At 41.6% G+C, this 26,077-nt stretch overlaps 1 protein-coding gene across 1 annotated transcript in view; it reads right to left on the reverse strand.

Annotated features, from left to right (window-relative positions):
• Positions 1-26,077, reverse strand: part of SNX24 (sorting nexin 24) — a 161,588-nt gene that overhangs the window by 56,967 nt on the left and 78,544 nt on the right. Inside the window, exons 2-3 of the mRNA XM_082837219.1 lie at positions 19,349-19,432; positions 4,839-4,943 (exon numbers count right to left, since the gene is read on the reverse strand). Coding sequence (XP_082693345.1) covers positions 4,839-4,943; positions 19,349-19,432 — 189 coding nt within the window. The remainder of the gene's footprint in view (positions 1-4,838; positions 4,944-19,348; positions 19,433-26,077) is intronic.

The raw sequence follows: 26,077 nt of genomic DNA on the forward strand, positions 1-26,077 counted from the left end.
AGAAAGATAAATTTCACATTATTTCAACAAACAGCACAAGTGATGTACACAAAATTTCCGTGAAGAATCTTTGTCTAAAAATTGTAAGAGCTTGCCATTTAAAGCTACTACTGAAGAATGGCAAGGGACCTGACCATTAAAGCAGCCTCAAATAAATAAATGAAGCCACAGCTAAACCTCAACCTTGCTGACCATTTGTTTTCTCTTTCTGTAAGATTGTGGGCTTCATCTCTGATGTACTGAAATGTTGCCAGGTTATGTCTGGCATCAGAGGGTTTCGTCATTCATTGTGCTCTGTCCTTGTGGAATCTTGTCTGTGTAAAGTCCCATATCCTCCAGTTTGGGGAATTTTTCAAGTGATTTTTCTTTTGATTATTCTCTTCCCTACTTTTGTATTTTCCCCTCTTCTTTCTCTCTGGGTCTCCAGAATGAAAGAGGACATCGGACTTGAATTGGTCTTCTGTGTCTCTTGTCTTCTGTTGCAACTTTTGTCTCTGTACTCTACGGAACAGTTTCCCAACTAGAGAGAGCAACTCCCAAATGTTTTCAATTGGAGAAAACAACTAATTCTAAGAATTCTCATGTGTTCTCCGATTGTTCCTTTTTCATAGTATCCTAGTGTCATCTTTTGGATGGAATACCTTTGAGAAGTTCTCTAGATATATTACATCAATTTGTAAGATATATGTTGTGTTCTGAATTATCTCCTTCCTGAAGAGTCAGTGCTTTCATTCATCTTGGTCTTTTTCTTCAATGCCTGGTGATCCCTGGTTATCAGATCTCACTGCGGAAAGCAGCTTCGGTGGGCTTCCTCTGCTAGTAGGCCAGTAGGAGCGCTCGTCACAGGCTTCCTTCTGAGTGTGGGAAAGACGTGGTGGGCTTTTCCTTGAGGTAAGGGGATGGGGAGGGGGTTGCCAACTTGGGGGCCCTAATATCCACATCAGAAGCTTTAGCTTTCCTCAGCCATTCTGTTTAGTATTTTGTTGTATTGTTTTATTTTCAAGAAAATAGTCTTACAAATTTTTGGTGTGGTCATAAACATCAGTATGTATTCTGTACAGAATAAGTGGTCTGAGCACCCGTCCCATGTGTACACCTTGAATGACCCACGTGTGGTCAGTTTCACTGCTCACCTCGGCCTCGGCCTCACCTGCCAGCTCTAGGTCCAGAAGCTCCGTCTCCAGCACAGCTGTGGGCGGGCCATCTCCCGCACCCACCGCAGCTCTCGTGGCTGAGCTTGGGCCCTGCTTTTTGCTTTGTTGCATCTATTCACATGCTCCCAGAACATTCCATCTTCCAGGAAACTGTTAAAATGTTTTCTTCCTTTGATGAGGCCCTCTTTTCCTTGCCCATCCACCACCTAACTGTTGGAGTTTATTCCTTTTTAAGTGTTTTTTTTTTTAATGACTTCTTTTTTTTAATAAATTTATTTATTTTATTTATTTATTTTATTTATTTATTTTTGGCTGTGTCGGGTCTTTGTTGCTGTGCACGAGCTTTCTCTAGTTGTGGTGAGCGGGGGCTACTCTTCGTTGCGGCACGCGGGCTCCTCATTACGGTGGCTTCTCTTGTTGTGGAGCATGGGCTCTAGGCACGTGGGCTCAGTAGTTGTGGCTCCTGGGCTCTAGAGTGCAGGCTTCAGTAGTTGTGACTCACGGGCTTAGCTGCTCCGCAGCATGTGGGATCCTCCCGGACCAGGGCTCGAACCCGTGTCCCCTGCATTGGCAGGTGGATTCTTAATCACTGCACCACCAGGGAAGTCCCTCCTTTTTAAGTTTTTATACTTTTGTTTCAGTGGGGTCTCAGGAAAGGTGGAAAGTCACTTCAAACCAGGAGATAAAACTATTATAATAAACCATGTCTGATGGTCAAATCAGTTTGGGAAAACCAAATTAATTTATTCTTAATATTTTTGTTTCTATGCAGATGACTTAACACAGAAAACAGATGTATACTCACAATTTTCAAAGGATTCTAAATATTCAAATCAAAGATTTAAAAAAAATCTATTGATCAAGGAAGTTGGGGATAGTCAATTAAATTGTGATGGTTTATGATTATATTTTCCTTTACTTTTATTATTATATCCTTAAGAAAAACTCTACCTCAAGGCTGAAAGTTTTCTCCTGATTTAAAAAATCTACAATGCATAACAAAAAGAGCCTATACTGGGAGTTAAGAAACTAAAATTCCAGTCCCATCTCTTTAACTAATATACTTAGGAAGTGAGGCAAATTTCTTAATTCCACCGGACTTGTTTCTCCAACTCTAAAATAAAAGAGCGGTGTGGGCTAACTTAGAAAATGTGTGTTGAATCCATCCATGGTCTAGAGTGTACTAGTTGCTTCTTGAACAAAAGAAAGAGTTTTCTCTGGCCCTTCCAAGAGCTAATCTGCCTGTTTTATGGGTGGTAAACTGAGACCACCTCTGGTCATGAACTGGTCATGATCATGAACTTAATTGAAGGGCAGGAGACAAGCTGGACTAGATAAGGTCTAAGTTCCCTGTGAGCTTAAGATGCTATGGCTTGAGGGTATTAATACTTTCTTAGGTTTACGGGCCTGAACAGGGCCATCCTATGTACCTCAAGCTGAGACGGATTCGCTGCACGATAGTGCCTGCTGAGAAGTGCTAGTGGCACTTAAACTCAGGGGTTCAGACTGGGGCTGAGGGTGAGTGGGATTCTAACTGGAGTTACAAAGGTGAGTAGAAGGAACAGTGATAACTGTCTTACTTCCAAAGAGACTTAAACACCAAACGCTATCAAGAAATGACACCTAAGCCAGGGTTTTCATTTCACTGGCGGTCGATCAAGCATCCACACTCATCTTTGTAACTTCCATTTGGCTCGCAGGGCATGCAAATAGAATCAGGGGGAAGAGGGGGAAGAGGGGGAAGAGGGGGAAGAGGGGGAAGAGGGGGAAGAGGGGGAAGAGGGGGAAGAGGGGGAAGAGAAAAAGTGCCCCTGAACTCCTTCAGGACTTAACTGACAACAAACTGAATATTAAACGCACAAGAGCAAACAAGCCCTCTCAGTCCTTCAACCACATCGTTCAAGCTCTGTTTCTGAGAATAGAAAATTCTAAGCTCAATTTGAGTGTCACTGTAAACTCCTCTCTATGCCAGATGATTTTAACCACATATTTATATCCAAAGTACAACCAACTTAAAATGTTTACACTGAGTAGTAATGGGAGTCATGTGTCAAATACAATGGTAGGAAAAAGAGCAAAGCTTTCTTCAGAACTAAAGCTTGAAGATATACAATATCTGTGGAAAATCTGGCTTACAAATTAGAATGCATTGTTTACCTATTCCATTTAATTATAGAGAACGTGCATTTTTACCCTTTGCATACAACATCTAATGTCTCGTTTTTTGGTTTGGTTTTGCTCTGCAGTGCAGCCCGAGGCTCTGGAAGTCTCATAGCTCCATATACAGAGTCTCAAGGCACATGGCCACACAGTTTCCTGTCATTTGTGGCCTCCACTTCCTTTAATCTCTCACTGCCAGGGAGAGGCAGTGAAGGATCCATCCACCACGTCCCAAAGCAGAAGAACAAAGGCAGTGAAGAGAGCCCTCCTCTGTGGTTCAGAGGGCCTCCACGTGTCAGCTTTCCTATTTGAATACTGTAAAGACCAAGAAAACTGCAGGAGACCAGGGATGGACTCTTGGCATCTTTCTACTGGGACAGAGTCCTGTGAACTGATCGCTAAGTACAAGCCTGTGGTGACACCTTCTCCTCAGCTTCTAGTTACTAGTCATTCAGGCAAGACCAACCAGAAAAGCTCTGTAGAGGACACAGCATATGGCTTCACACAGTCCACAGTTGCCCGCCCAAATAAAATCCACCAAGGGTTAATGCTTAAGGGGGTGATGAAGATAGCAATGGATGAACACAGTCATGGCTGCCGACTTCTTTGATGCAACATGTCTTAGATAGATCATCGCGGTAAACTCAGAACTCCGAGGTGATGTCCAGCTCTTCATTCTTTGAGAGCCAAGATTCCCCACCCCTTCCCTCCTGGCCATGCTCACCTCGGGCAGTCTCATGCGTCAGCCCCTCAAGTGGACTCATGTGTCCTGGTGAACACAAGGCTCCCACAGCCCCCCAACCCTTCTCTCAGCACTTGCCTCACGCAGTACTCTTTGGATTAACGATGACTACACTGAATATTCACCTGAGGCCACTAGCCCTTTTTGTTTAAAACTCAGAGAAGCTGACACCACCTCACGCTTTCCTTTTGCTTTTTCTGTCACTTGGCAGACAGACTGCTTTGTCTTATCTTACTTTAGGTAGTTCTGTTTGCTCCTCTTAGCTACAGAAAAGAGCATCCTCTGCATTCTTTTAAAAACATACATTTTAATTTTCAAAGAAGTTGGCGCTTCAACAGAAGTAATTTTTATATATTCATTCTCAATTTGATTCCATAGGTGTACTAGCCAGGCCCACTGAAAATGCAGTTTCTCTCATTATCTCCCCAACACCCAACACCTAAAGGCTGGGAATGCTATGAAGAAGCAGCAAATCTTGGATGGGAAAACAAAAAACAGAATAATTTGTAGGGCTGAACAAAAAAACGAACAGACCCCTCTGCATCGGTTTTTACTTTTATACTAATTTTTCACTTCCCGAATCCATATAACCAATTTTAAATAGAACTTAACTAAAGCTGAAAGAACCAGCCAACAACATATTTATAATTTTAAACTTTCTTGTCACTCAGAATGTTTGGTTGCTTGATATATTCTGTATCTTACCCACAAGTTCTGAGAAAAAAATATTGAGATATATGACTCTTTAAGCTACATTAATTGAGGATCTAAACACATCTTACCTGTAAATACGTTTCCAAACCTTGTCGTCGTTGTTCCAAGACTTTTGGGACCCAGTTCCGAACATGTTTGGAAGGGATTTCTGGAGTTTTAATACATTTCTTGAGCTATAAAGACAGAAAAAAACATAGAAAATGTGTTTTAATTATAACGACATTATTTGAGGGAAAAGCCAATAAAAGGAAGTGAATCACTGCTATCTCCAATAAAAATATAGAGGAAAATATATATACACTGAAATTTCATCAAAAATTCTTTCTTTAGCTGTCCTAAATGTTCAGGTTTCAGGACAAGAGTTCTGTGTTTTGGTAGTTGTTGTTATTGTTATACATCATCTGGCATTTCAGATGGGAATTATTTTTCCTGAAGAATTAAAGAGTTCAGTAAATGAACTATAAAGGAAGTATAGAAGTTTATAATTTCCAAAAACAATTAATACAACAAAATTTTAGTTGGAAGAAGTACTTTTCTTTTTTTTTTATAAATTTATTTATTTATTTATTTTTGGCTGCGTTGGGTCTTTTGTTGCTGGGCTTGGGCTTTCTCTTGTTGCAGCGAGTGGGGGCTACTCTCCATTGTGGTGCCTGGGCTTCTCATTGCAGTGGCTCCCCTTGTTGCAGAGCATGCGCTCTAGGCGCGCAGGCTTCAGTAGTTGTGGCACGCAGGCTGTAGAGTGCAGGCTCAGTAGTTTTGTCACATGGGCTTAGTTGGGCATGTGGGATCTTCCCGGACCAGGGCTCAAACCCACGTCCCCTGCACTGGCAGGTGGATCCTCAACCACTGCGCCACCAGGGAAGCCCGAAGAAGTACTTTTCTGATGAAAAGTCTTTCTATATATTTTTCACATAAAAAAGGAAAACAGAATGCAATTGTTTATAACCATCATCCCTGGAAATGCCATATGAACTAGACCACATCATATGGAGAGTTTCTTAAAAGTTCTATTAAAAAAAAGTTCTAAAAAGAAAAGACTGATCCTTCCAAAATTCCTAAGCATTAGGTCTAAATTTTGTTCATGAAAACTGAGTGACGGTTCTCAGCTAAGCCTTCCTGGGCAGCAGTCTTAAGGGACTCTATAGATAAAGGAAAATTCTATCGGACGTTGAGTTAGAGCTGCCTGTCACAGGTGCATCCTATCACATCCGCATCCTAAATCTGTGAATATTACCTTACAGGGCCAAGTACTTTACATATCTGATTAAATTAAGTGTCTTACAATGGAGAGAGTACCATAGATTATCCAGGTGGGCTCAATGTAATCGTAAGGATCCTGATTTATCGGGAGGGAGGCACGAGGACCAGGGTCAGGGAGAGACTGGAAGATGCTACATGACTGGCTTAGGTGATGGAGGAAGGGTCATGAGCCCCGCTGACCTATGGAAGCCAGAAAAGGGAAAGGAATGGATTGTCTCCTCTAGCCCATTGATACCTTAACTTTAGCCCAGTGAAACTCAGTTTGGATTTCTGACCTTGAGAGGTATAAGATAATAAATTTCTGTTGTTTTAAGCCACGAAGTTTATGCTAACTTGTTACAGTGGCAACACAGACGAAGCTAACACACTGCCTCTAAAATGACCTCTAAGAAAATGCACACAGCTAAACCCCAGCACCTAAAACTGTAATAAAAAAAGTTCTCATACATAAGCATATCTTCATTAACCATGTAAGCTGAAATTTGTTGTACACCATGAAAAAGGGGTCTTTGTGCATTTCAAAGATGAGCACTTGTCTCCAGACATTAGGCTAAGCCCATGCTTGCCTTCTCCCTCCATACCTGAAGCGCCACTAACAGAACACTGTGAAAGTATTAGCTGCAAGCCCAAATCTATCCTCCTTGTCCTCCTCACCAAACTCCTCAATTATTGGAAACAATACTGCATTCAGCTAAATTCAGCTTAAAAAGCTAAATTTCCCACACCCCCTTGCAGAGAGTGGAGGTCAAAGGTAATCAGAAATCACTGAGAAAAGCGTTCCATGAAATCTCTTTTAAAGTAGAACAGACTCAGCTAGATGGCACCTTCTATACTACTCCCCTTTCACCCCTTCCTGCCTAGAATGCGACTATGATGGCTGGAGCTGCTGTGACCGTTTGCCACCATGAGGAAACTCTTAGGATGGAAGACAGGTGTCCAGATGAGCAAGCAGAAAAAAGGACTTGGTGCCTGCACACTGCCTGGAGCTGCCACAACACCCCAGACTGCCCGCCTCCAGACTTGCTTTTTAAGGGGAAAAAAATAGCCCCCTCCCTCTTTTTTTAAGGTTACTGGTATTTGGACTTCCTGTTTCATATACCTGAATTCAGTCCTGGTAGATATTAGAAAATGAAAAAGGCCAAAGGGAATAAGCCTCAGAACAACACAGAGAACAGGGCAGGGAGGAAGGGGCAATCACCAAGCAAGAGATTAACAGCTTTCTAAAAAGACGGAAAGCAGAAGCATGATCTAAAGAAAACACTGGAGCAGAGGAAGCCCCAGCCCAGACCTCCTCAGGAAGGGACTACAGAGGGTCTGGACATCAATCTTCTCAGCAGCCTGAGAGGCTCTGTGCTCAGGACTGGCATAAGAGGAGGAGGGAATGGGAAGAGGGATCAGTCTATGCCCCAGCCTGTGCCAAAGACCACAGAGATGACTAGCAGCCCAGTGTCATCCCTAAGCACGCACACCCTCCCCCAGTAAAAAAGGGTCAGTGTTCCTAAAGAAAGTGAATGAAGTGTTTGGGTTGAAGAAGGGTATTTGCCATTCTAGTCATTCTGGTTTTCATGGGGGCCCCAGCCTAATATCTGCCTCTCTACCCTCATTCCCTATAATGAAGCCCTTAAGTTGACACACCCTACAGAGGTACTAGACTTATGTACCCAAAGCAGAGGGACCAGTGACAAATACCCAGAATAACTGGATGGGCAATCAAAGATCACTTTCATAGGAAAGCCAGCACTATGAAAGAGAAAGGACAAGAAAAACAAATGGAACAACTAATCCCAAAGGAAACAGAGAAATCAAATAACAGAAGAGATCTTTAATATCCGCAGGGAGATTTGAGAAGATATTGCTTCTATAAAACAAGAACAGGTTTTTAAAAAACCCAAGAACAGGTTGCTATGAAAAAGAAACCATCAGAGAAGAAGAAAGAGATGACAGAAATTAAAAAAACATGACAGAGAAATAAGTTAAAAGAGGTAGAATATAAAATGATGGAAGTCTCTCAAAGTGTAGAATAAACAAAATGAGAGAAAGGGTAGGTGAAAAGATAAAACACGTATCGGATTAATCTAGGAGATTTAATATGAAAGCAATAAGCCTTTCATAAAGAATAGAAGACATTTTCGAAGAAAAGCAATTTTTATAGGACCTAATATATGTCTTCAGATTAAGGACCTATTGAGTACCAGCATAATGTATAAAAAAGGATCCACATTTACTGACATTTATCAGTTGAGATTTCAGAATATTGAGGACAGAGAGAAGACAGAGGGAAAAACATTAGTTGGCAAACAAAGGAAGCAGAACTGTATTGGCAACTGACTTGTCACCAGCAACAATGGATGCTAGAAGATCAATGCTCCAAAGATCCAATTTGACATGGATTTTTATAACCAGAATCTCATCAATTAAGTGTGAGAGAAAGTTTACCTCCCGTGCCTTCTTTTACCCAAATTTAAGCATGTAATTCCGGAAAACTGAGAAATTAAACCAACGAAGAGGAAAAATAGGATCAGGACTCAGCTCTTCCCCATCAGCATGGGGAAGGGAAACCCAAGGGCAGCTGAGCACAGCAGGCCTAGAGAATTATTAGTCTAGGTTAAAACAAAAACCTCCAGGAAGAAGGTGGATTCCATGTAGCAGAGAGTATGGAGAAGATGGATACATTTAGGATTTGTTAAAGTACATTATTCTTTTGTCTATCAGAAAAAATAAGTTCTAGGGTAAACAAAGAGCCCCTGAGGAAGGTCACGGAACAGAAGACACCAAGCTCCTCCTATGTGTTAGGGACACTCCTGCCTTCATGGGGCTGGCATACCGGGAAATGGACAAAAAAAACAATAAACATGTTAATAACACAGGGTGAGGGCAGAGAGTAACAGACGGGGGTGTGCGCTGGGGGGCAGCTGGGGAAATGACTGTGTGAGGTGAGAATGTCTCAGGAACCACCTGAATCATGCTGGGAGGGAGCCAGGGTTAGGAGCTGGAGAAGGACCACTGCAGCAGAGGCAGCAATGGAAAGGGAGGGCCGAGCCTGGTGTTCCAAACTCAGCAAGGAGGAGACGGTTCAGAGAGGTGCAGCATCAGACACTGTAGGGCCTTGCAGGCCGCAGAGGGAATTTGCTTATCATTTTACATGGGAAGCAAACTGAATGTCTGAAGCAAGGGAATGATCTGATAAAATTTTTACTTCAAAGAGCTCGTGCTAGATTCTATGAACAAGATGGACTGTAAGGGGGTGGAATCAAAGCAGGGAGACCAGTCAGCAGCTCCTGTAGGAGTCCAGGCAAAAGACGACGGTGACGTGGACTATGGTCGTGGCAGTGGAGGTGGGGAGAAGCAGAAGGCTGCAGAGTAGGTGAGAAGTGGAGGTGATAGAATGACCCCAAGACTTTGACTGTTTCAGGTCTTTGACCTCAGCTGGCAGCGCCCTGTTTGTGAAAGGTGGTAGAATGCCAGGTTTAGACTAGGTGGCAGAGAACATTAGTTATCTCCCCAAATCCACCGTCCCTCTCTTCTGTAGAACAGAACTCCTAATTTTGAGCTAAGTACATGATTGCCCAGAATAAAGAACACATCTCCCAATCTCCCTGGAAGCTATGTGTGGCTGTATGACTGAATTCTGGACAAAGGCAAGTAAACAGACATGTCTGTGCAACTTTCAGGAAGTGTTCTAAAGGGAAGGACTGTTCCTTCTTTCCTTTCCTCCTTCCTGCCGGCTGACTTGCCCATTAACGGCTAGACCTGGAGCAGTCACCTTCCACCATGAGATGGAAGCCTTGTATTGAGAAGAGGGAAACCACAAGAGGAAAGCCTGGGTCCCTGAGGCCCATGAAACTGCCACACCGGCCTTAGATATTTATGTGAGAGAGAAATAAAGGTGTATCTCACTGTTAAGGTCACCATTATTTTAGTTCTAGCGTCACCTGCAGCAAAATCGAATACCACAGTGGGGATATGGCTGATACTGCAAGCTGCCTATCCAATATTCACTCCCTTCTTCTTCTTGTAAAATAAAACAAAACAAAACAAGCAAAAAAACACCAGTGTCATTCAGAGGGCCAAAATGCTAAGCAAAAAAATCTTGATTTCCCAGGTTCCTTTATAATATGACAGAGTTGTTAATGAAATGCAGTTTAAGTCCACTGGGTTGGGCTCCTGTTTTCCTGAAAAAGAGAAACTGGCTCTTCTTTCTGCCAGAAATGTGGAAACAATGCCTGGAGGGACAGCAGCTATGTTGTAACCAGAGGGTGAAAGTCACATGCTAAAGTAAAGATGGTGAAGTGGAAAGATAAAAGGAGCCTGGAACATAGATATTACAGAATCGATACATCAACTTGGACTGCCTGCTTTTAGTTTTCTTGTAAATGTGAGAATTAGTTTTATTTTTTATTTTTTGCGGTACGCGGGCCTCTCACTTGTTGTGGCCTCTCCTGTTGTGGAACACAGGCTCCGGACGCACAGGCTCAGCGGCCATGGCTCACGGGCCCAGCCGCTCCACGGCATGTGGGATCTTCCCGGACCGGGGCACGAACCCGTGTCCCCTGCATCAGCAGGCGGACTCTCAACAACTGCGCCACCAGGGAAGCCGCAATGTGAGAATTATTAATCTCTCACTTGTTTAAGGGACCTAGTCAAGTTTCTATTATATCCAACCAAAGATAATCCTGACACAGAGGAATCAATTGTTCCGTTTTGGTGATTTCAAGTCAGAGATGCCCAACAGGCAACCAAGTGGAGATAATTTGCAGGCAGTTGTATATGAGTGTAAACTGGGAGTGAGAATATCTAAGTGGTATTGAGAGCCACGGAACTAGAGGCCACGACATTGGGAGTTTGGTACAGATGGAGGAAAAGGTCTGTGAGGGGCATAATCCTGAGAAGCTCTCAAGATGCTGCCTCGTGGTGCACATGCCTATAAAATTCCTTCCCTTGGGTCTGGATAGGACCTGTGAATGTGGTTAGATAGTCACTCCTTTGATTGGGTTACATTACACAACGAGACAGGCAATCCCTTGATCAGGTCCCACTTTATGAAACCCAGTCCCAGCGGACTGCTGGCTTTGAAGGAGTGAGCTGTGTGTTATGACAAAGCCACATGGCTAGGACCTGAGGGTGGCCTCGAGGAGGGGAGAACCACCTCTGGCTAACCGTCACCAAGAAAACAGTGGACCTCAGTCCTATGACTGCAAGGAACTGAATTCTACCCAAATGAGGACATGACAACGTGAAGAGGACCCCGAGCCTCAGATGAGATCACAGTCTTGGCAACACCTGACTTCAGCCCAATGAGACTCTGAGCAGAGAAGCCAGCTAACCTGTGCCCTGACTCCTGACCCACGGGGACACTGAAGTAACACATTTGTGTGGTTAAAGCTGCTATATTTGTGGCAATCTGTTACCCTGCAGGAGAAAACTAATACAAAGTCCACGGCCTGAGACACCCAACTCTGAGGGGCAGGGAAGAGAGGCAGGGCAAACAGTGAGGAGGCGGTGAAATGGTAAGTTGAGTCAGGGAAGTGTTTCTAGAAGGGGCATGATCAGACTGTGCAGAGCGATCCTGCAAAGTCAAAGACACTGGGTGAAGAAGAGCGGGAAGCGGGAAGGCAGAGGCTCCTCTTCCCAGGAATTATACTGAGAGAGGAGAGCAAGGGGGTGAACATGGGAGGGAAGCATGGGGTCAAAGGTGAGTTCTATTTCGTTCAATGGGAAATACTATAATATATTAATTTATTGATGAGACTGATTCAGTATTGGGGGAGGGGAGAGAGAGAGAGGAGTAATTTATGATTATCTGTAAGGGAATAAATACGTATCTCATCTCCACACTATTTGAGGTATTTCTCAAACAAGAACAAAGCCAGAAAATGCTAATTACTTGGAGGTAAAAAGCTTATTAAGTTTCACTTTAAACAAAAAGAAACTTCTTTAACACTACTGAACCACAACATTTCTTACATTTCAGAATAGAAAATCAACTCCATTATCTGTCCTTCTCTCCTTCTTATAAAAATTCTTCAAGATATAGTACTGAAAAGATTTTTCCTTTTTATTTATGTCAGGAGTACTGAGGAAGCCGATCATCATAGCTGCTGGGCTCGGTGACAGCGTTTGTAGGTGAGTAATGAAGGGCTCTAGATGAGGAGAGACAGACCCAAGACAGTATGTGTCCAGGAGGGCTCAGCTGCTTACAAGATAAATACCCCTCTGCCACTCCATCCGATGATTAACTGCGTCCAGGCTGCGTCCAGCCAAACGGCCTTTCTGATCCCCACAGATAGTGACCAGATTCCACGATACCACAAACACAATCCCCTCTGCCTGGCATGACCACTCCCTTCCCTTCTCATACTGTTAGAGGAGCTGACACAGAACTTACTCCGTAAAGACCTGCTGCATATACATTGGTGAGAGCAACCATATTCCACCGAAAGGAACAGAAATACTTTTCCCAAGCACGTGAATAAAAAGATGAAAAAGGGAAGAAAGGTTAAGGAAAGACGTGGGGGACACTTGGGGGAGCATTCAATCTTTTATTCCATGTTGTCACCCTACCTCCTCAGGGTTCCCTTTAGAGACACTTCACGAGGTGCTGTACCCCTGGTTTAGCCCCATACAGCAGTTTTTTGGTTTTTCTGAAATGTGGACTTCGTTAAATTAAATATGAGAATGCAATAGTCTACTCAGGCCAAAAGTAGGCAGTCACAAGAACTCATTCATTTAGGAATGAACCAGCACCATATTTCCCTGAAACTTTTGTGAATAAAAGGCTGGGCTGGAACTGACAGCTGGGAAGGCAATGCAGATTGGGCTCAGCAGTCTGCCATGCAGGGAAGGCTTTCCTCTCCACACCGGGGACTGGGGCCTCGGGACGGACGCTGCTTTCCAGGACCCCCACTGACGGTGCAAGTTACCTGGCTGTAGCGGGGCGCAGCCTGTGGTGCAGGGCAGGGGGTCACAGAGAAAGCTCTTACCCTGTCACAGCCTGGGCCTGAGCCGTGAGGAGAGCACCCTATAACTTTAATTTTTTTTGAAAATACCCTGCTGAGAGTGACCAGAGAAGAACAGGGTGGGGGTCTGTTCTGGTTTCAGTATGGTGGTGGTGTTTTCCCACCCTGTACTGGCAGAGCTACGAAACAGGGGCAAGTGTAACCTGGGGTTAGACTCACAGTGAACTAAACTCCCACAGTAGAAACTGTTCTTGCTGACCAAAGCATTCCTCCAGCAATTCATAAAAATGCATAATATTCTCCAAATATCCCATTTGCCAAATACTTATTTAACGCCTAATAAGTGCCCAACACTAACAGACAGTGAGGAAGGTACAAAAATAAGACATGGTCCCTACTTTATTTATTTATTTCCTTCCAGTTTTATTGAGATATAAGTGACATACAGCACTGCATAAGTTTAAGGTGTGCAGCATAACGATTTTACTTACATACATCATGAAACGATTGCCGCAGTAAGTTTAATGAATATCCATTGTCTCGCCTATAGATACAAAATTAAAGAAAAAGAAAAAAATCTTTTTCCTTGTGATGAGAACTCTTAGGATTTACTCTCTTAACTTTCATATATAATGTACTGCAGTGTTGATTATATTTATCATGTTGTACATTATATCCCTAGTACTTATTTATCTTATAACTGTAAGTTTGTGTCTTTTAACTGCCTTTATTCAATTCCACCTCCCTCTATCCCCCCCCCCCCCGACTCTGGTAACCACAAATTTGATCTCTTTTTCTATGAGTCTGTTTGTTTTTGAAGTGTAATTGACCTACGACACTATGTTAGTTCCTGGCAGTGACTTGATATTTCTATACAATACAAAATGATCACCAGGATAAGTCTAGTTAAGGACATCGTCCCTAGTTTTTTAAAATATATCTTCTAGTTAGACAAAGCTTAGGGATAACTGAGTTTTAATTATCTCAGACGTTTTAAATTTAAGTAGAAACCTCCTAAATGGAAAAGGAGTTCCAAGAACAAAGAGATGAAGGAATAAAAGAAACTCACTTGAAAGAAGAACCTGAAACATTTTAGTTTTGTTTGAATAGATGAGAACACAGAGGGAAGGACATTCAGCATGGCAAAGACAGAGAGGCAGTGATTTTCATATACGGGGGTGACAGGGAAGACTGGCTTGGCTGCCACTAACTTTTTCTTGGGAGAAGCAGTGAGAAACTAAGGCTGGCCAGTAAAGGGGTTTGTGGTAGACAAAATCATGGTCCTCCCAAAGATGTCAACATCGTCAGCCTTGGAACCTGTGAACGCATTGCCTTACAGGTGTGATTAAATCAAGTATCTTGAAATGGGAAGATTATCCTGGATTATCCAGGTAGGCCCGATGTAATCTCAAGGGGGAGGCAGAGGTGACCAAGTCAGAGAGAGGAGATGTGATGACAGGAGATGTGACGATGGAAATAGAAGTTGGAGTGATGTGGTTGCTGGCTCTGAAGACAAAAGAAGGTGATGAGCCAAGAAAGGTGGCAGCCTCTAGAAGCTGGAAAAGGCAAGGAAACTGATTCTCTCCTAAAGCCCCCCAGAAGGAACATAGCCCCGCCGACACGTTTAGAGTAAGATTACAAATGTGTGTTGTCTTAAGCCACTAAGTCTGTGATGATTTGTTACAACAGTAATAGAAAACGAATGCACAGTTTAAGACTATTGGTCTCAAAAGTCAATGTCCATGATTTGGTAGATAACACAGACACATTTCAAGGTTTTTGACCAATAAAATGAAGATGAAAATAGTGCTCTAGGAAAATTGCCTGCAGCGGAGGATGAATAAGAAGACAAGGATGAGAAACAGTTAAAGAAATACTTACATAAAGTAGCAAGACTCTAGATTGAGATGGTAGGAGTACAAAATGAAAAATTAAATGGTGCTTATTACAGAAGTTTGCAAGAATGAATCAACAGGACTTGCTGACACCCTGGAAGCGAAAGATAAGAGAAAGGTAGGAAAGACTTCCAAGGTCTCACACCTTGTGGCTTCAGTGTGTGATGCAGGGGGAGGTAGGGAGGGTTGTGTCTAAGAGATGCCTTTAAAAGTATAACGACACAAATAGGAATTCTCAAACTTCGACAGGCATTAAGATCACCTGGGATGCTGATTTAACAGGCAGATTACTGGGCTCTATCACAAAGATTCTGATTCAGCATGCCTTGGTGGTGCCCAGGAATCTGCAATTTAATAAATACTGTTCGGCTTCAGGTCACCCAAAGTTCACACTTCAAAAAGTACCAATCTAGAAAAACTAAAAGAAAGTGAAATCGAATACTTCCAGAGCTCTGGAAGAAAAACTAATCTTACACATAGTCTGAAAGGGTGAAACTGACATATTAGAGACCATAAAAAGGTAAAACTTTTACAAATTAAAATAAATATCATAGCCAAAATTTAAAAAGTCCATGGTGAAAAACAGTTTCATCAAGCGGCTAGTATTTTATTAATAGGCCATGCAAACTAATGATCAACAACAGAGACCCTAGCAGAAAAATGGGACAGCACATAAAGAGAATTCCAAATAGAGGGGCTACAATCATAAGCTTAAGAAATACCAATGAAAACAGCAAAAAGGCAACATATATCGCTTGCTAAATACATATCATGGGGGGGGGTAATATGCAAAGCTGGTGAGATACTTTCATGCTTGCTGGTTGCATTACAAATCTGCTATAACCATTTTGGAAAAAAGTAATTTGGTAATATATAACTGGAGCTGTAAAACTATCTATACTCTTTAACAGAGAATGCTTCTTTTGTAATCTAGCTTAAAGGAAACAGTCTTGAAAATGGAAAAAAAAAGTTATATGTAATGAAGGCTATCAATCATTAGAAGTTGACCATGCAATGCACACGATTTCGTTTAGTCTGGAAAACAGTCTTGTGAAGTTAGCACATTCACTGTTCCCATATTAAAACGGGGGAACCGGAGGCACAGAAAGATCACTCAACTTGCTCCACAGACTTAAGAGGTAAAGGCAGGCTCAGGAACATTCTGCTGCCAGAGCTTCCACACTTAACTTCTACACCATAATTATCACCATGAAGGAACCCCACTAGCACAGCGGCATTTGTTCCATTAAAAAATGCAAGAGGGCTTCCCTGGCGGCGCAGTGGTTGAGAGTCCGCCTGCTGATGCAGGGGACGCGGGTTTGTGTCCCGGTCCGGGAGGATCCCACATGCCGCGGAGCGGCTGGGTCCGTGAGCCATGGTCGCTGAGCCTGCACGTCCGGAGCCTGTGCTCCGCAACGGGAGAGGCCACAACAGTGAGAGGCCCACGTAACGCAAAAAAAAAAAAAAAAGAAAAGAAGGAAAACAGCAATTGTATTAGCATAGCAGAAATATATGTTGGTAACAAGGAGTTATTTCTCCTGTCCCCAAACTTTCTGCAAGATTTAGCTTTATAATCTAAAAAACTAAACTTACTTGAGGGGATGAAAATAAAGCATATAGGAAAAAAAAAAAAAAACTCTTGAATTTTTCCAAAAATTAGAAAGGAATCCTAAGAAAAGTGTAGAGGATGAGAATATTGTTTTCATACTTTAATATCAAAAATTATAAAAGTTTGGGAGAAGTAGTAATCATTAAGAACTTCAAACAACCAGATAAACTGTCAAATGGGTAATGGTTTTAGTTTCTGCCTCAAAATGAGCCTGACAACAAGCCAGGAGGCATTTTTGTGTGTTTGTGGTGTATGGAGATGAGCCATGCAACTACTATTCTAAAGGTACAAAGCACTCATTAATAGTTCCTATATGATTTTAGAATTAACTTGGGGACATCGACTAAAAACGTTAACAAGTGTAATGTAAAGTGTAAGGGAAAACAGGACACTGACAACAGAGCAAATGGCATCCACTGCAGAAATAACTGAATATTCAAAAAAATTAAACAGGAATAGATTTAACTTGAATTTAAAGGGAAGGTATTTCATGGAAAAACAGAACATTCAAAGCACATCACAAAATTCAAATATGGAAACTAGGGTACCAAAATTCTAATAAAAGGATAAAGTTGTACAAGGTGGCAGCAGTAATCACTAAAGCTTGTATATTCTGATTAATTTTTTTGCCCATTTCAATCCTCCTTAACACACAACTTTACAGTCAAGATTACAGATTTATGTTTATTTTTACACCCTGCCATTATTTGTACTTAACTGTCTTTTATAATAAGTTACCTTTTCATCAAATCTAATACAATTATCAAATGGGACAAATAAAGGGGACTTCTAGCAGCCCCTTTCTGCTCTATAACACACAAGATTTAGTGTCTGCCAACTAAAACTCTGCCCCACAATGTTATTTTTTTCTCTAAGTCCCTGTAAGGATGTTTTAATGAGGCTGCCAAAAACATGCAAAATTGAGAGGTCTGAGAATTTCTACTCTCTTAATTCTAATAGACTTGATGATATAATTTTAAGAATAGCTAAAATTATTAACAGAATTGCAGAAGTTGAGAGAAGAGTCCTAGAAAATCTAGAAATCTTTTTTGGCTGTGAGAATCTAAGAACTGCCTGTAATCACTGGGGAAAGGGTCCTCTTCTGCAGAAGAAAATAAATCGTACTAGAAAAGAGAGCAGAGTGAGTCACCCTCCACTCGTAAGAAGCATGGGCAGCCTCTTGCTCAGGGCGGGCCTAATTGGCAGTCACCCAGCTGTGCCTCGTGTGGAGTTGGTCCCCAAGTATCCGGTGGGGACAGCTGGGCTGTGTCGGGGTAATGGAGACCTGGCAGGTTAGGAAGGAGGCTTGCATGTGACAGGCTGCCTGGTCCAGACTCCGGTATCAGAGGCTGGGGAGGGGAGGAGTTCTGGTTTTAATCCCATTGTACAGACTTATTTCATGAGGTACCCAGCAGAAATCTCTCTAGAATCTGTTTCCTCGATAAACAAGTGAACAAAGCCAGAAATTCTTGAGAAGGACGTGAGACCCAGACCCCATGTTTGTTTCTCCTTGAGGCCCCGGGTTGAGGGGTAGGGCTTTTGTAAAGTCAGCTGGCAACACCCAGCCTAAATCTGTATTTCACCTGTGTTGCTTCTTTTGGAAGTAAACCTGGATGTAACACAATGTCAACTGAAAAATTCAAGGTAAATTATCCCTTGCCATCCTAATGGAAAAGTGTACAGATAACTGACAGCTCCTCTTCAAAAGAAAACAGAGGGATAGAGGCTCACTCACTTCTCAATGTAACCTGTGAAAGTTTTTACTCAATACTCTATTCTCCTGACTACCAAAAAGTAAGAAATTTTAATTTTAGCTACAGAGCTTTCAATACAGAGTAAGCACACTATCACATCATTTATGCACTGACATTTTCCAGAAAATTTAAGCGGTCCTTAAGGAAGTTAAAAGAATAGATTCTTTCTGAACATACTTACTCAGTATCTTTCCACTAACTTCTTACCTAACAAAGTAACAAAAGTGAAGAAACTGAACCGTGCCATACATTTTATATATGTGTGTGTATAAATATATATATTCATATATAGGAAGTATATATATATATATATATATATATACACACAGATATGAATATATATGTATACAAAAGAAAAAATGGTAAAACTGCATTAACTCATATGTGGTGATTTTCTAGGCAATTTCATGAGGTATTTCTAGTTATTAAGGTAATTTCATCACCTCAATACTAGTTTATAACCTTCAAAACATTAAATTTTGGTAGAAAATAAAAAGTATTCCCTCTTCTATTCTTTACTGACCATGTCTCCCAAAACTCAGCTATTCCTTTTGCCTTCTTGTTTCTTTTATCAAAGGCTTTTAATGAAAGGGATCTGAGAACTGAAACACCAGGCTTGTAGAGCGGCCTTTATAATTCAAAAGCTATGATCCCCCTTTACGTGATCCCCAAACAGTCCTTGAATACATGTGACATGTATATTTTTTTCCATGTATATGTAAGTATAAGTTGATTTTAATAAATTTCTTCCTGTAAAATGTTCATTTCTTTTTTTTTTTCCTTTGTGTAAAACACATTAAGTGTATTTTATGGATAAAATAGGGTCTGGGTCTTATTCTTTCTGAGTCTACAATACCCAGCACAGTATAATATAAACAGCTTGCTGTCACACATCTATTTATGCAAAAGATCTTAACAGAAAACCCACCTACTCAGAAAGCACACCTTGAAAGGACGGAACAATTTATTTTAAATGGAAATTTACTTCGTGATAAAAGAAGTCAACCTGTTCCAAGAACTATTAAAGCTCTTAGGAACCACAGAAAGCAGGCTTAGTGTTACACCATCTGCCTTATAGAGAAAAGGGGGGGGGGGCGAAGTTACCTTTTTGTGCAGGGCATGAAATTCGCTGTACCTTTTTTCAACAAAATGTTTTCTTCCATTCATTAGCACTTCTATCTTAAACACCTAAGAAAAAAATAAAAAAGATTAATTCCACCAGTTCCAAACCCTCAATTGTCTGATGTGGTAAGTTTGTGACCATGATATATTTCATCCCTTTAATTACAGTAGCTGATCTCCCAAAACCCAGAAGGCTCAGGAGACCCTGGCCCAACAGCACTGATTAATGAGCCCTGGAGCCAAATGCTCACTAACAAACGGCAGTATCCCCACAAACGTGTCTAAAAACAGTGGCAACTTAAATGCCTTAAAATGCTCCTTAACTTTTTAATCAGAGAACACTTCTTTCCTAAAATTACTTCACCAAATGCATATGACGGCATTGAAATACAAGTGCGATGCCACAGCGACAGTCTGGCAAAAATCGCAGGCCCACAGCATTGCGTTATGGGTATTTCAATGCGGGTAGTGCTGTGTCATCTCTAAGACAATAATGCAAACAGTGGTGCCTTTTAGGTTAATTTCTTCCTAACCTGCATATTCATCTCGCCTCAGCTGGCTAATTCTGCTGTTTGCAAAACAGGGAAAATGTAGTAAAGGTTCATTTTCCCTGCGTGATACGAGTGACAGCTTGTGCTCCCACCTCCAGGAGGTTGAAAGGCCAGATGAAAAGGCTCTCTGGGTGCACTAATTAGTAGGCACTAACATGACACTTTCTTGATTCTTAGGTCAGTGGGTCAAGACGGGGAACAAGGGATGAGGAATATTATGAAATGCTCATGAGAACACGATGTTAAAGTGGGTGGGGGAAGGCTGCTTGACAGGAGCTGAAGAGAAGGTGCTCTGTTATTTCCTAGAGTTTGTCTTTGACTCCTGCTTTGCTGAGAGAGAGTTTGTCATCACCAAGATGAAGCGGAATTGTTCCATGACTTAGTAAGCCTGGGTTCCCATTTCAATTGCCCTTCTGAAGAAAACGAAACTAAAGTTGAGGTCATGTGACACTGAAGAGTGTTAAAAGCAGGCTTACTTTAGCCCTAAAAAGAGCTACTTAAAGTTAGAATATGAGATATGCGGTCACACACCTTCATTATGAAAATAGATCTCTATGGCTCTATATTTCTGCCTTATATGTAAATGTGACTTTTTTGGAAAGCCAGAAACTATATCATCAAACATAAAATGTGTTCATATTTTTGCACTCCTTCCAATTAGAAACAAAATCTTCTGTTCCATGACTCAGTTTAAGAAACCTGCTTTTATTAAAGTGGTAAATTTCTATCAATTTGATCAACTGTTTTTTTCCCCAAGAAATCCCCCTAAAAAATACTTCGGTGAATTAGTGAAAATATTTTCTTCTAAAAACATATGCATATGCTTCAAACTCTCGGATATACGTACATTATTTTTTAGAAAAAAATTTTGTTTACTAGTTCACTAAAGAAAATTATGCTTCTGCAAAGACCATTCAAAGCCAGGAATACAATGAGGAAAGCACCCTGAGAAACACCAACAAAAGAAACAGCTTCAACTTGGGGGCTTGTTTAATAGCATACAGAGCCCCCTTTTTAGTGTCAGGTCCCAGATTTAAATCAGGACAATGTAGGAGCAATGAAAGTAGTTTCCAACTGCTGAGCTATGTGAAATAAAATGAAGTTACATTTTGAGTCCAGTTACTTGAGGCTTCATCACAAAAACCATCACTTTAATTGGCACGTCTGCTGAAGAATCCACAGAAGGAGAAGAAAGTTGAAGACTCAGTAAGGTTCAACCTACTAGGTTGCCCCTCAGGTGCCCCCTCCTGAAAGCCACGGATAAGACACATTACACAGCAGCTGTCTCATGGAATGTCATCCCTTCTATCGACCAGACGGCTCCATTACCAAGGTCCACAGTTACTTTTCACAATCGCTAAATTCACTTTGGGTGCGGGGGTGGGAGGAAGTATTATAAATACGCACACGTGCACACATAGGGAAAAGTATGTGATAAATTTTAATTCTAATATTTTTATTATGTTGCCATTTTTAAAATGCACAATATACCTAATACTGTTAAGACTTTTTTCTTTTAAATTCTGGGAAAACACCTTGGAAAGGAAGTTGCTTAATCAGAATTTCCATGACAATATGAATGAAGCAAGAAATGGAGTCAGTTTAATAAATCTTATGTTCCTAAATTCCATACCAGACTTTTTCTTTTAATAGTTTCTGATACGTGTTCTCCCGGCTGCCAGGAAAACTCTCTTCTTTCTTGGCTTTCCTGGCAAGCTCCTAGTACTTGTTATCTACCTCTAAGGTGGGGGCAGCAAAGGATGATGTTTGGAAAACACGCAGCACAGTACCTGGCATTCATTCATTTAATTATTTAACAGATATTTACTAAGGGACTACAATGTGCCCAGGAGTTGTTCTAGGCTCTGAGGATTCAGCAGAGAAGAAAACAGAGAAAAGCCCAGTCTTCGTGTCTTCATGGAGCACACATCCTTTCTAGTGAGGAAGGCCAATCATAAACATATAAACAAATATGGTAAAGTTGAAACACAAAAAGTGCAGTGAAGAATACAGCAGAGTGATGAGACAGAGCTAGACAAGGGTGCTGTTTTAGACTGTGGTAAGAGGAGGCCTCTCTGAACAGAGGGGCAGTGAGAGGTACAAAATCTAGAGGGACACCAGGAGAACGTGTAACGAGAGTTGAATGTGGCTGCCTCTGGAATTTCAGACCAGGAGTGGGTGGACAAGGGCTATTTGTTTTTATTCTTTTTTAAATTTTTTTTTTTAATTTAAGGTAGAGCCTAGAGCAGGGTGATATCCACTTCTGGCCAAGACAGAGTAACAGGGAGCAGTAACCCTCCCACTTGAAACAACTAAAAAACTGGACAAGTATGTGAGGAAAGTGACTCTTAAGACATTGGACATGAGGAAATGAATGACAGTGAGAGATGGGAGACAAGCAGAGTGAGCTCTAAGGTTACCCCAGGCAGAGCCATGAGGCCCCCTGAGTCAAGGACAGGGAGGGGAGAGTGAGAGAAAGCCGTAGCGATTCAAGTTCCCGGGGGAGAGTTTTGGAAAAGAGTGAGTTGCACACAAACGGAACTCCTGAGACCTGTCAGAGGTCTCCCTCCAGCATTCAGCTGAATCCTCAGCAGCACGTAAGACTGGGGAAACTACCCAAGGACAAGAAGAGATTAGAGAGAACAGCGCTCAGAGCTTAGACACCTGGGCACAGTGCCTGTTCCCAAAAGCCAGGGTAGAAAACCTCTTAATTCATGAAGTGTTCCTTAGAGAATTCAGACGGGTCTTGTCTCAGGAGTGGAGCTAAAGTAACGTAGACTAAAAGCTCTTTTAGTCCAGAGCAACAAAGCAAATTATTTCTGAGTAACGTAACCACATGCCAGAGCAAAGCTCAAGAATATTTTTAGGAATATAAAAATATTCAGCACCCAACAAGATAAAATGTACAAAGTCTAGCATCTAAGCAAAAAGAAGCAAGAAAATTCAACTCATAATGAAAAGAAAAAACAATCAATAGAAACTAATCCAGAAATGACACAGATGATGAAACTAGTAGACAAAAGCATTAAACTTGCTATAAGAAAATTTCTTATGTTCAAGAACCTAGAAGAGGGCCTCACTGGTGGCACAGTGGTTGAGAGTCCGCCTGCCAGCGCAGGGGACATGGGTTCAATCCCTGGTCCGGGAGGATCCCACATGCTGCAGAACAACTAAGCCCCGTTCGCTAAAACTACTGAGCCTGTGCTCAAGTCACAACTACTGAGCCCACATGCTGCAACTGCTGAAGCCCGTATGCCTAGAGCCTGTGCTCTGTAACAAGAGAAGCCACCGCAATGAGAAGCCTGCGCACCGCAACGAAGAGGAGCCCCCACTCGCGGCAACTAGAGAAAGCCCGTGTGCAGCAACTAAGACCCGACACAGCCAAAAATAAATTAATTAATTAATTTAAAAAAAAAAGAATCTAGAAGAAAGGTTGACTATGTTAACTGGAGGTATGGAAGCTATAAAAAAGACTTAGACAACAGGTCTGGGTCCTATTGAGGAGATAAAAAATGTCTGTGATTAAAAAAAAAACAAACACTGGATGGGATTAATAGTGGGTGAGACACCACAGAAGAAAAGGTAAGTAAACTTAAAGACCTGGCAAGAGAAACCGTACAAAACAAAATAGAGGAGGAAAAAACTAAAAGGTAAATCAACAGAGCATCTGTGAACTATGGGATGACTTTAAACATCAAAATGCATGTATAATTGGAGTCCTCACAGTAGAGGTGAGATGGGGGAGAGGGGCTGGGGAGAAAGACAAATATATTTGAAGAAATCTTGACCAAAATTTTCTCGATTTGATAGAAACTATAAACCCACAGATCCAAGAAGACCAATGGACCCAAGCTCAAGAAACATAAAATAAAAAGCAAAAATCCAAGGTAAATCAGAATCAGATTGTTTAAAACCATTCAGAAAGAGAAAAATCTGAGAAAGCGGCCAGAAAACAGAGACAATACATAGAAAAGGAAGAAAAATAAGTTTGAGAGCAAACTTTTCAAATATTTCTATAAATAACCAACCCTATAAGAGTGAGTCAATGCATATATACTTCAGTTATGTAAATATGTTCTATGTAAAGTAGCATGTACAAAATCAATGTACAATTTAATGTCAGTTAAATTTTTTTTTTTTTTTTTGCTGTACGCGGGCCTCTCACTGCTGTGGCCTCTCCCATTGCGGAGCACAGGCTCCGGATGCGCAGGCTCAGCGGCCATGGCTCACGGTCCCAGCCGCTCCGCGGCATGTGGGATCTTCCCAACTGGGGCACGAACCCGTGTCCCCTGCATCAGCAGGCGGACTCTCAACCACCGTGCCACCAGGGAAGCCCCAGTTAAATTTTTAATTATTATTTTTAAAGTATTTAGGTAATTTTTCCCAAATGGTAACACCAGTAATAACAACAACAACAAAGACTTTTATAACACTTATATAAAGGCACTGCTCCAAGCTCCTTTACCATGAAAATCACTCATTTAATTGTCACAACAACCCCACATGGGATAGGTACTATTATCTCCATTTTACAGGTGAGGAAACTGAGGCATGGATTACGTATCTTGCCCATGGTAGCTACTGATACATCTTGAACTCAGCAATTTGGTTCCTGAATCTGCTTCTTAATCACTGCACAATACTGATTCCCAATAAACAGAATCCCTTACATAGTCCTGTTCACTGGGTGAAACGAAACACGTGCAAGTGGGAGGAACGTTCTGCAGTGAGGACAATGCCTTCCATCCAGTCTCCTCTCAAGGTTCTGTCCTCTGGAGGGGCTTTGCAGGAACAGAGCACCCTGGGCACAGGGGTGGTGGCGGTCTTGGCATGAGTTCCTTACCCCTAACTATTTGGAGCCTGTGCTCCTCTCAAGCAAACACTGATCTATATAAAAAGCATACAATTCTATAGAGTAGAAAAATACTTTTTATATTACCTTTTCTTGTCAGGACCTGTACCCATACCACCCCCTCAGTCTCCTTACACTGTGGTTCCAAATCTCAGCTTGTATGGCTTTTGCTAATTAAACTTAAAAGCTTTTGTACCGCAAAGGAAACCATAAACAAGACAAAAAGACAACCCTCAGAATGGGAGAAAATATTTGCAAATGAAACAAGAGACAAAGGATTAGCCTCCAAAATATACAAACAGCTCATGGAGCTCAATATCAAAAAAACAATCCAATTAAAAAATGGGCATAAGACCTAAATAGACATTTCACCAAGGAAGACATACATATGGCCAAGAGGCACATGAAAAGATGCTCAACATTACCAATTATTAGCGAAATGCAAATCAAAACCACAATGAGGTATCACCTCATGCCGGTCAGAATAGCCATCATCAAAAACGCTAGAAACAATAAATGGTGGAAAGGGTGTGGTGAAAAGGGAACCCTCTTGCACTGGAATGTAAATTGATAGAGCCACTACGGAGAACAGTATGGAGGTTCCTTAAAAAACTAAAAATAGAACTACCATATGACCCAGAAATCCCACTACTGGGCATATAACCGGAGAAAACCATAATTCAAAAAGAGACATGCACCACAATGTTAATTGCAGCACTATTTACAATAGCCAGGACATGGAAGCAACCTAAATGTCCATCGACAGATGAATGGATAAAGGAGATGTGGCACATATATACAATGGAATATTACTCAGCCATAAAAAACCAAAATTGAGTTATTTATAGTGAGGTGGATGAACCTAGAGTCTGTCATACAGGATGAAGTAAGTCAGAAAGAGAAAAATAAATACCGTATGCTAACGCATATATATGGAATCTAAAAAAAAAAAGAAACAGTACTGATGAACCTAGTTGCAGGGCAGGAATAAAGAAGCAGGCATAGAGAATGGACTTGAGGACAGGGGGTGGGAGGGTGAAGCTGGGGTGAAGTGGGAATAGCATTGACATATACACTACCGAACGTAAAACTTGGCTGGTGGGAAGTAGCAGCATAGCACAGAGAGATCGGCTCAGTACTTTGAGATGACCTAGAGGGGTGGGATAGTGAGGACGGGAGGGAGGCTCAAGAGGCAGGGGATGTGGGGACGTGTATGCATATGGCTGATTCGCTTTGTTGTGCAACAGAAACTAACATGGTATTGTGAAGCAATTATACTCCAATAAAGCTCTATTAAAAAATAATAAT

This window comes from Leucopleurus acutus (assembly GCF_964270905.1).
Source record: "Leucopleurus acutus genome assembly, chromosome: 3".
Classification (NCBI taxonomy): domain Eukaryota; kingdom Metazoa; phylum Chordata; class Mammalia; order Artiodactyla; family Delphinidae; genus Leucopleurus; species Leucopleurus acutus.